Raw genomic sequence first — 12,050 nt, forward strand, 5'->3', positions numbered from 1 at the left:
ATCGGGGTCATTGGACTCCTGAAGGGCGGAATTTGCATAATCCTTGTTTAGATTCCGAAGGAACGGTTCCACATCTTTAATCTGAAGCTCTTCTCCATTCACGATAAGGATGGCATTCTTAATCGCAACCTGCAATCCCGCATCTTTTAAAGATTTGGAATGTTTAAGTAGCTCTTTCCTTTTCTCTCTCTCTTCCTTGAAGCGATCATTAGCGATGATAAGTTCCAGTTTGCGAAATTGTGTAATCTTGGTAAATACGGCTTTGACCCAACGTGTAGCAATAAACATCAGCCAAGGCCACCTCTGGTATCTGTAGGTCGACGTCAAGGAAAAACGAAGTATCCGAAGCAAACAAATCATTATTATTGGAATAGCAATCCTTCAGGCTGAAAATAATGATATTTTTTGACCTATCGCTGCGTCCAACGAGTTCTACTTCCTTTTCAATAAGTGATAACTTACTGGAGAGGGACAAAATTTTTGCAGCAACGCCCCTAGAAGCTTTACAATATTCCTGGACGTCATTTCTCAACTGATCGTGAGAGCTCGTTAAAGATTTAATGTCCTTGGACAGCTCAGAAATAATCCTTTGCAAGCCTTCTTCCATAATACGACTATAAACCAAGTACTCCGTACAAAAAACAAAACTATTACACCACACTAAACAGAAATATAAAGCTGAAAGCACGAGCTTATTAAACTCAATTAAAATTCAATTAAATTAAAATTCAATTTTTATTTTTTATTTTAAAGTTTACCGATTTTAGCAGAAATTAAAACTTTCTTTTATGAAAATGCAACTGTTTGGTTAGAAATTAAGTTATTATACTATTTTCTTGAAAACTTAACTATTTCGTGGAAAATGTACGTTTTGTTTAAAATTTATATTTTGGCGTTTATTTGGTGAACTGAAATATTTTCTGGATGAAAGTTCCACATATAAAAAAAATTTGTTATTTATAACAAATTCATCTGTTTTAGTACAAAATTGATCTTTTCTGTATTATTTTTGGTTAAAAAAATCGTCTTTTTGGATTGAAAATTAAAATTTTTTCGTAGAAACTTTTTTTTTTTGTTACGAAAATTCAATTTTTGATGTTACTGAGTTAACTGGAATCATTTTTGGATGAAAACTTAATTTTTTTTGTGATACAAAATTCTTCTGCTTTAAGATAAATTCCATATTTTCTGATAAAAATGCAACTATTTGCTAGAAAATTCAACAATTTTGTTAAAAAGTTATTGTTTTTGGTTAAAAATTCGTTATTTTGGGTTGGAAAATTCAATTTTTTTGGTAGAAAATTATTTCTTTTAAAAAAATTCATAGTTTGATCGTGAAAACTTGACAAAAAATTTTTTTCAACAGAAAATTCAACTATTTTTTTGAAAATTTATCTTTTTGATTTAAAACTTCATCTGTTATAGAAGAAATTTCATTTTTGTGTGGAAATGCAAATTTTTGGTTAAAAATCGTTCTTCTTTGCTTGATAATTCAACTATTTTGTTTATTATTTTTTAATTGAACATTCAACTACTTGGGTAAAAGTTAAACTACATAGTGGAATTTTTCTTTATTGAAGGCTTACGTCTGGTTGAAAATTTAACCGTTTAGTGGAAAATACTTCTTTTTTTTGTGTAGGATTCATTTTTTAACAGAAACTATAACGTTTCCATTTTTTTCAGAATGATATTTTTTAGTTAGAAATGCGCGTTTTTTGTTGTAGAAAATGATTGTTTAGTTCGAAATTTCCTTTGTTTTGCTTAAAAACGCATCTGTTTCGTGGGAAATGAGTTTTTTGTTGAACAGTCATATTTTTTGTTTGAAAATTTAATTTTTGCAAAGAAATTATATTAAAAATTAAAATATTTTGTTGAAAATTCCAGTATATTGTTTAAAAAAACATCTTTTATAGTAGAAGAGAAATTTTGGTTGTTTAAAATAAATTAATACATTTGCAAATTTTAAATTTGTATATGAAACACTGTTTTATTCCTCTTATAAAATATTCTATGTTAAAAATACCAAAAGATTAAAATTCTGGTATTTGAATATTAATGATTTGAAATGAAAAATTAGTCGAAGAATCAGATAATTTGTAAAATGCTACTGCTTTGCATATTTTAAGTTCCTGAATGTATCTGAGCTAGAAAATAATTTATATTCAACCGTTGATATAACCTGAACAATAAAAATAATGTTAAAAATCGTCAATTCTTTTAAATTCTCCTAAATTCTGTCATATTCTCGGTTATATAAGCTGAACTTAATCTCTCAGGAATTTAAGAACTCTAATTATTTTTTATACATGTTTATGTATCTTTTTCTTCTGTTGTAGAAATTCTCACCGTAGCAGAAGTAAATCAAAGGAAAGACATGACAGACATAGTAGAGATGATGACCACCGTCGTCATAATGTAAGAGATAGTAAAGGTAATTATAAATTTAATTATTAATTAACTACTTCAGGGTGGCGACTTGACCGGGAAATCTGAAAAGATCTGGAAATGACCAAAAACTTTAATGACCGGAAATTTCGTTCTGATCGCATAAAAATTCAAGCTTTCATTATTTTAATAATTTTGGTCAATTTAGAAAAGTGATTTCTACTTTATCTGCAGTCACAGATTTTTCAGATTATCGCAGTTTACTCTGATTAAATCATTATTTATTATTTTGCATCATAAGAAAAACCTTGCTCTGTGAGATTTTTTTCGTTGACTTAAAGTTTGATTATTTAGTCGATGATATTTAAAACATGTAAAAAGAATCATTTTTAATCCTGACTTGGAACAATTTTTTGTTGAAAATGGTTGATTTTATTTTAGGAGAGTGAGTTTCCGTCCAGAAATATCATTTCATTTGGAAGAGGGAATTTTTGACATGGTATGTGAATTTTTTTAAAGAATTATATATAATTCGAATTTTGAAGAAAGGAATTTATTCCTGTTCCAAGTCGGAATTTCTCGCAATTTGAAAGTTCCCTTTTCCAAGTTTGAGATAAAGAAAGTACTTCAATTCGTTTTTAGAGCAGATGTAGTATAGAAAATTTTGTTAAATTCCTTGGAAATTCATCTTTCTTTCAGTAAAAAATCCAACAAAATGATTGTAAGTTTAACTCTTTTGTTAAAAATTATTTTTTTGGTTGAAGATTTGTCATTTTCATTGAAAATTCCTTTCTGATTAAAAATATAACTACTTTGTTGAAAATCAATTTTTTAACACAAGAATGTAACTATTCAAGTAGAAAATTGAACTATTTTGCTGAAACTCCATTTTTGCTTGTTTGTTAAGAATTATATTTTTATCAGTAAAGTTAATTACTCTATTTTTACTTAAGAATGTACCTTTTTGGATAAAAATGCATCTATTTTGTTAAAAATTGATCTTTTTTATTCAGATATAAAACTATTTATTTCAAAATGTATTACTTTGTGAAAAATTCAACCGGTTTTGTAGAAAATTAATTTGTATGGTTGAAAACTGATCTTTTCTAGTTAAAAATTTAACAATTTGGATGAAAATTGGCCTTTTCAATAAAAAAAGTCAACTATTTAGTTGAAAATCCACATATTATGTAAAACAAACCGGTTTTTTGTTAGAAAATTCTCTTTTTCTTTGCAAGTTAATATCTTTAATAATGAAAAAATCTTATAAAAGAAAATGATAATTAATAATTAGATTTAAATATATAATATATAATAAAATATATTAATATTGATTGCTAGAGAGATTGATCAGCAACCTGGGTCGGATCAGTGTTGCCGAACGAACGTGTTATTTAATTAAATAGCCCGAAAATTCTGGATCAATCTGAAAAATCTCCATCCCTTCCACACACTACTCCTTTCCCCTACCGAGTGAGTCACGCCTGCCTCGAAAGGGAAATGGCTTAATGGTGTAATAAAAAATATAATATATAATAATATAATTAATGTAGGTAATAGATTTATTATTTTATATTTTTATTTTTAAATTATCTTATACTTTCATTGAAGATTTTAATGAAAGATTTATCTTCTTGCTTAAAAATTCTTCTTTTGGGTTAAACATTCAAGTATTCCAGCTAAATATTTAACATTTTAGTTGAAAATTCATCTTTTAGGTTGGAAATAAAATCACTTGCTTGAAAGTTAAACTCTTTTATTATAAATTATTTTTTTTGATTGAAGATTCATCATTTTATTTGAAAATTCATCTCTGTTTGAATATGTAACTACTTTGTTAAAAATCTATTTTTTTAACTAAAAGTTTAACTATTTCAGTAGAAATGTAGAAAGGAATCTTTTTTTTCGAATATTGAACTTTTTTATTGAAAGTCTGTCGTTTTGAGAGGATTTGGTAATATTATAGATATGTCACGAAGACTTTATATCGGTATAATTTATCTCTTTGGTTGAACATTCATTGTTTGGCTAAAATTGAATTATTCAATTTTTAGTTGAAAAATGAAAACTCACTTTTTTTTTATCAAAAATTCAATTATTCTAGTAAAATATTTTATAATTTTAGTTGAAAATTCATTTTATTAACTATTTCTTTTTAAGTTAGTTTTTTTTTTGTTGAAAGTAATTTTTTTACTGAAAATTCAACTTATTCCAATTGAATATTCCATAGTTTTTGTTGAAAATATATCTTTTTTGGTATAACATTAATTTTTTAATGTTATAAAATTTAATTATTTAAATTTTTGATGACAATTTATCTTTTGTAGTAAAAATTAATTTTTTGTTGTTGAAAATTCAATTACTCTAGTTAAAGATTTGTCATTTTAGTTAAAAGTTCATATTTTTGGTTCGAAAATTCAAATATTTTAGTTGAAGATTCGTCATTTCAGTTTAAAAGGCATCAGTTAGGTTGCAAATTGAACTGTTTGGTTGAAAACCCGTTTTTTTTTTATTTGAAAATAAATGTTGTCAACTGTAAGTTGAACTTCTCAATTTTTTGTTGAATATTTATATTTTAAAGTGGAAAATTTCAGTATTTGTTTAAAAATTAATTTATATTGCAATTTTTTGCTCTGTTGTGTTAAAGGATGTTTAAAATGGACGTCATAAATTAAAATAAATGTTTACTTTTTGCGGCAAATATGAATTTAACTTTTGGTCTACCGGGAAAATTGCAAAACTTGACCAGGAAATGACCAGGAATTTGAAATCATCCACCGAATCGCCACCCTGTCCAAGTTTTCCCATAGATTCCAATTAAATTTGATTTTCTTGTGTTTTTTTTTTTCGTTTTTTTTTTCAGGAAATCGAGATCATCGAAATTCCAATCACCACAATCGTCGTCGACACAGATCCGGAAGCCGAAGTCACAAGTAACTCTACTCTTGATTGGTTAGTGAGTGAGAAGTGAGCCAGGTATGCACTAAACAATTAATTCTTAACGTCTCAATTACTGTACAGATTCTTTGCTCAGGTAAGGTTCACTAGATGCATTGTGCTTTTGAGACCACTGATTTTTGGAAAAACTACACACACAAAAAATAATATATATATATGTCATATATATTGCTTCAGATTCTCTCTTTGTACACGAGAAATTCTCGAGTGAATTGAGTGTACAGAGTCGAAAACAAGAAGCACGTGTTGAGTCAAAAAATCGCGTTTAAAACAATGAATGCAATCATCTAGAAAAATGCTGAGCTTCACACAACACGGAGCTTGGACAAAGTACCAAAGTCATTCTGCCGAGAATTTATTCATTTCAACATACATCGGAAATACTGTCCTCTGTTTTTTTTTGTTTTGTTTTTTGTTTTTTTTTTTTGTTTTTTTTTTCATTTGAAAAAGGTATGAGGTTTTTGTTTTCGTTTTCTTTGTGACCAACTTTCAAGGCGGCATTTTGACTTTGGGTATTTTCATTCAGACCGTTGGCCATATTATACTTAGGTTTTGTATAAGCAGAGCAAGGTAGGAGAAGGTATACCTATCCTTGCTTTGATCGGAATAATCTCTTCATAGATTAAATGCGGTAAATCGTAACGATTGTCACCTCAACGACTGCATAGTTTTTTTTGTCGGAAAGAAATTAGAGGTTTAGTGGAGGAAACAGTGCCTACTTCCGTAGACCTGCCACGACAGTGCCCCGTGCGACTCTGACTATACAATCCTAACTTCTGCTACGCATTTCTGAGGTATTTATGTCGGAATGATAATGCCAATCATGCCCTTGTATTAGGAGAGATAGATTTTCCGAAAATGGGACTTGATCTTTTTTTATGATTTCGCCGAAAAGTGCTCTTTACCGTTCTACTCGATATTATTCTACTCTTTATCAGTAGGGATATAAAGCATAAAAAATATCATCTCATACTCATTTCTCAGGCCCCGGAACAACTCGACTCTCCATTTTCCAGAATCTTCAAAGTTGTGACGAACAAAGAAATAATAATTTGCTTGAAAAATAAAAAATAAAGTCTTCTGTTTCCGAGGCCTGATTTCTTTCAATTTTTCATTTTAATTCAAATTTTTTTGTTTCATTTTCTGCAGGCTTTACATCTCTACTCGTGACTTTTCTTCACGACCACTAATTATTGATAAGACATTTAGGTACTTGCATTCTTCACACTTGAGAAGATCTTTTCGTATTTTCTATACAAAAAGAAGTTTTGAACTCAAATAAAAAAGGTACTTGAAAATGCCGGGTATTAAAAATATTCAAACTCGTTTATTAGAGAACCATATACATACTTTCATCGATAATTGATCGAACTTGAAAATTTTCTGATTTCTTATTTGTGTACATTAGGGGCCATCCATAAATTACGTAATAGCTTTTAGCCGTTTTGAGAGGATTTGGTAATATTTTAGATATGTTACGAAGACTTTATATCGGTATAATTACATGAGTATTTTTATTTTTGTTTCACCATTCTGCAACATAGTTTCCATAAAAAAAAAGTTTCTTTACAATTTTTCAAACTGATACTACACCCATATTTATTTGCAAATTTTAAGTTTATCGGTTTAAGCTAAGACATTTGAAATGTTTTCAAAGGATTTAGAGGATTTTCAAAATTTCTAAATATTTAAAATTAATTTTAAGGGATTTTAACGGATTTTACGTGATTTTATAAGGTTTTGAAGAATTGGAGTAATTTTGAAGGCTTGCATAGACCTTCGAAAGTATCAAGGAATATCATTAGATTTTATGTAACTTTAACGGGTTTTATAATATTTTAATTAAATTGTGATGAATGTATTGAGCAGAATTCAGGGATTTCAAATGATTTCCAATTATTTTTGAAAAGCAAAAATGTTTTAAAGAATTAAACAATTGTAGGTTATTTTTAAAGATTCCAAATACTTTCCGAGAGCTTGAAAGATTTTTAAATTATTGCAAAGGAATTAAAAACTTACAATGATTATATCCTCAGATTTTATGTATTTTACAGGATTTCATGGGGTTTCATAATATTTTAATGAAATTTCATAGAGTTTATTTACAATATTGAGGAATTTCAAAGTAATTTAAAGATTTGAAGAGATTGACAATAATTTGTGACATTCCAAAGTTTTAAAGTAATTCGAATTGATTTTAAAGAATTTGAAAAGATTCAAAAAAATTTCAATAGATTTCAAAGGGTTTTTTTTAAACTTAAGATATTTAAAAATATTTCACGGAATTTTAAAGAGCTTTAGAATTTTTTAAATAATATCAAATTTAATGCAAGTTCACGTGATTACAAGGGATTGTATCATATTTGAATAAAAATTCAAAGAATTTATTAACATGAATTAAGAGATTTCAAAGGATTTCCAAATATTTTTTAAAGAATTTGTAAAGATTAGAAAAATTTCAAAGATTCTCAAAAAATTTTAATTATTAGAAGGGTGTTAAAACAAACAGTGTGCTGTCGTAAAGAATTTCTGAATTCTTGGTTGAAAGGTTATCTTTTTAGTTGAGATTTCGTGTTTTGTTTTTAGAAATTAATATTCTTTCATTAAAATTAATCTTTTTGGTGGAAATTTCAGTTATTTTAGTTAAAGATTCATCATTTTATTAGAAAATTTACCTTTTTTTGGTTGAAATATCAACTACTAAATTTTTTTAAAGTTAATTCTAATTCTAATAATTTTAATTTAATTCATCTTTTTGGGAATGAAAATTTAATTCAATGACTGAAAGTTAGTATCTTTTGTTAAAACTGAATTTTTTTGCTAAAAATGCTTTTTTTTTTTGTTGTTAAAAATTCACTATTTTAATTTAAAATCCATCTCTTTGATCGAAAAGTAAGTTATTTTATTATAAATTTGTGTTTTATTTGGCTGAAAGTTGATTTTTTACTGAAAATTCAACTATTCCAGTTGAAACTTTTTTATTTTTTTCGAATTTTATTTTTCTTGTTGGAACTTAATTTTTTTTAAAGAATATACCATTATTTTTGCAAAAATTCATCTCTGGTTGAACATTAATTTTTTAGCTAAAAATTTAACTACTTAACTTTTGGTTGAAAATGATCTTTTTAGTTGAAAATTTATCTCGGTCAGAAATTAATCTTGCTTGAAAATTCATGTTTTTTTTTGTTAAAAATGTGAGTATTATAGATAGATATTCATGATTTAGTTAAAAATTGATCTTTTGACTTACGAATAAAATTACTTACTTGAAAGTTAAACTCATTTGTAATAAATTACTCTTTGGTTGAAAATTCAATTGTTGTAGCTAAAGATTCCTCATTTTAGTTGAAAATTCATCTGTTTTGTTTAAAATTCAACTACGGCAGTTGAAAGTTCGTATTTTTAGTTGAAAATTCATTAGTCTGATTGGAAATTAATTTTTCAACTGAAAATTTAAATATTCTGTTTTTGGTTGAAAATTTATTATTTTTAGTTCAAAATTCAACTATTGGGTTGAAAATATTAATTGAAAATATTAGTTGAAAATTCAACAATTGGGTTGGAAATATTATTTGAAAATTCATCTATTGGTTGGCAATTCTTGTTTTTTATTTAAAAATTAATTTTATTCGTTGAAACATAATCTGTTCGGTTGGAAATTTCAGTATTCCAGTTAATTATTAGTTCAAAATTATTTTTTTTTACTAGAAATTAATCTTCTTGGTTGAAAATTAACCTTTTCGGACGAAAGTACAATTATTCTAGTTAAAGACTCATTATTTTATTTGAAAATTCATCTGTATGATTGAAATATTTTTTTTTTCAATTGGGAATCGTACTTTTTACTTTCATCATTATTTAAACAGGAGAAAACCGTTTAAAGTTAAATTATTTTGTCAAAAATTTAAGTTTCTCTTATAAAATGTATCTATTCTAGTTGAAGATTCATAATTTTAGTTGAAAATTCATTACTTTGGTTAATTTTTTTTCGATTTAATTTTTTAAACTGAAAATGGAACTAATCCATTTTTCGTTGAAAACTAATCGTATTAAGTTAAAAATTCAACTATTTGGTTGAAAATGGATCTTTCTAAGTTTGAAAATTCAATTATTTGGTTAAATTTTAAATTATGCATTTGAAGCGGTTTAAATTGTATTCAGTATTGGGAATGGTTTAAACTGCGATACACCACCTGGTGAAAAAAATCCGAACTAGAAAGAATAGGTACGATTTTAAAGATGCATTTTAATTTGAGTATAAAAATGTTTATTATGATATAATTCAGTTTAAAATGCGCATTTCCATTTAATAATGATTTTTAAAATTGAATTGTTCTTTTAAGATTTAAAAAGTGAATAATAATTAATTTTACAAGAGGATTCGAAATCAGTTCGCAATTTTAGAATTTCCAGTTTCTAACGTTAAAAATTATGTAAACTATTTCAATTGGAAAGTCTTATTAGTTAAACAAATGTAGCCGCCGGATTAAAACTTTATAAACTGTTTTCTATTTTAAAATAACCTTAAAATAAAACCTTCATAATTAAAAGCTTTTATTAAATTTCACATATTATTTTTGTCGAAAACATTCAATTTTCAAACTATTCAATTTGGAATTTTTAAATTAAAAAAACATAAGAATTACTTAATATTTAAAAATATCTGACTGGTTATTTAAAATCTGTAATTATAGTTAAATATTAAAAACTAAATTTTGAACGTTACATTTTAAGTGTTCTATTTGAAAAAGAAATTAATTCGTAAGACAAATTTGTTGAACTTCGATATATAAATAACAATTGAACACAGATTATGCTATAAATAAATTCAAAGAAGTTAAAGAAATATTTAGAAGTTTTGAAAAAATACAAATTCAGTGTAAAACTTGAAATAATTTAAACAAAGTGTCTACGTGTATCGACGAAATCCGGCTATTAGTAACAAAATTTCGGTGTAAATAGCCCACGGCATAATTTAAATCAAAATATAGATTTTGGCAGATTTCGTACAAAAGATTAAAAAGATTTTTAAGGGCTTCAGTAGATTAAAAAACATTTCCTATGAAAATTAATAATGATTTTTATTCTGAAAAGATAATTCTGAGTGATTATTCAAAAAGATTTAGAAATATTTACAAAATTATTAAAAATGAATGTATAAGATCTTAAGGAAATTGGTTTAATTTGACAGAATTAAAAAAAAAAAGATTTAGAAAAATTGGATTCATTTTAAAGGATGTTTAGAAGTTCTAAAATAATTTCGAAAATAATAACAAATTCGAAAAAAATGCAAACAACATGCAGATGTGTCAAGATTTCCAAATAAAATTTGGAAGCATTTTAAGGATTTTTTCAACCATTCAAAATATAAATAATTTAACTTTTAATTTAATAAGTGTTCGATTTTTAATGTTTCTGGCTGAAAATTGCTTTAAATTACATAATTTTTTTTTTTTTTTATTGATTGATTGATTCTTCAATGACTTTAGAGAATAGAACATGATAACGTGGATTTATATGTTTACAACTGAATCTTTGAACTCTACAATTTATTAAATTTTTAATTTGGCTAATTAACTGCATTTAATTAAAAAATGTTCCGTTTAAAAGTGCTTAGTATTCAATCATTGTTTCATGCTTCACAAAAATATCGTAAAAACACTTTGATGCAAAAGTTAATGTACAACTTTAAAATTGTACCTGGTCTTTCTAGTTTCAGTTTTTGGCACCAGGTGGCGAGTCTTTTAATATATTTTATCAAAGCTTTATAAGTTAAACAAATTAATTGAATCCCAAGGCACTGAAAAAACAATTATTTATAATAAAATTGCGAAACTGTATACATATTCTGAGTCGATTATTTAAAAAAAAAAGCGAAATACGTATAATAATTGCTCCGCAGTAGTAAAAATTATGCCTGGAAAAAACCCAGAATTTTTAGGGATTTTTTTTTATAATTTGAGCAGACACTGCACTTTATTACGCCTTGTTACATGTGGATGAGGAGGGGTAGAAAATAGGCAAAAAAAGTGTGTTACGTAATTTATGGAGATCCCCTTATCTATATGAATAATTTATATAAACCTTGAATAATATAATTTATCAATAATTTTTGTTGAACAATTTTTCTCTTTAAAAAGTGCATTATTTTCTGGGTATGAAATATAACACGAAATCGTGTTTTACTACACATTACACTATCATTGTATATAAATAATTGAGAATTACATTTCCCTATTCTGAAAGCCTCATTGTCTATTTTCAGAGAGAACAGGAGAGGAGCGGCGTGTCTAGTGCGATAGGAAGTCGTGCACGCAGCTTAATATATTTTTAAGGTAAACATTTTGCATAATCTTACAAGTTTGAGAGCATCATGAATTTTCTATAGAATCAGAACACTTCATCAGCATATTGTGCATTACAAAGATTGTATTTTATAATTAGAAACAGTGACTTACCAGGTCAGTTTATATTTCGAGATCGGTGGCAAATATTTGACCGAGCCGAATTAATCTTCTCCATATTTCGAGCAGTTGTTAATTTTAAAATAAATTCACTGGACAGCGAAATGCCAATTGATATCATTGTAACATTTCGACTATTGTTATATTAATTAAATAAAACAGGAATCGCGCAATACGCATGATATCTGAGACTTTAAAAAAAAAAAGAATTCTTTTTCATCGAACGAAAACCTATCCTTGATT

The 12,050-nt window shown here is 26.3% G+C and overlaps 1 protein-coding gene across 6 annotated transcripts in view; it reads left to right on the forward strand.

Annotated features, from left to right (window-relative positions):
- The window catches only part of LOC117170703 (luc7-like protein 3), a 42,014-nt gene extending 30,001 nt beyond the window's left edge, over positions 1 to 12,013 (forward strand). For 2 of the 6 annotated variants that reach the window (XM_033357688.1, XM_033357693.1), the window contains exons 6-9: positions 2,337 to 2,431; positions 5,249 to 5,361; positions 5,965 to 6,630; positions 11,609 to 12,013. In XM_033357688.1, coding sequence (XP_033213579.1) covers positions 2,337 to 2,431; positions 5,249 to 5,322 — 169 coding nt within the window. In that variant the 3' untranslated portion in view covers positions 5,323 to 5,361; positions 5,965 to 6,630; positions 11,609 to 12,013. The remainder of the gene's footprint in view (positions 1 to 2,336; positions 2,432 to 5,248; positions 5,362 to 5,964; positions 6,631 to 11,608) is intronic. The other 4 variants (XM_033357689.1, XM_033357692.1, XM_033357691.1 and 1 more) reach the window with 4 other exon arrangements.
- Positions 12,014 to 12,050: the final 37 nt, after the last annotated feature.

This window comes from Belonocnema kinseyi, chromosome 4, assembly GCF_010883055.1.
Source record: "Belonocnema kinseyi isolate 2016_QV_RU_SX_M_011 chromosome 4, B_treatae_v1, whole genome shotgun sequence".
In the NCBI taxonomy this organism is placed as follows: domain Eukaryota; kingdom Metazoa; phylum Arthropoda; class Insecta; order Hymenoptera; family Cynipidae; genus Belonocnema; species Belonocnema kinseyi.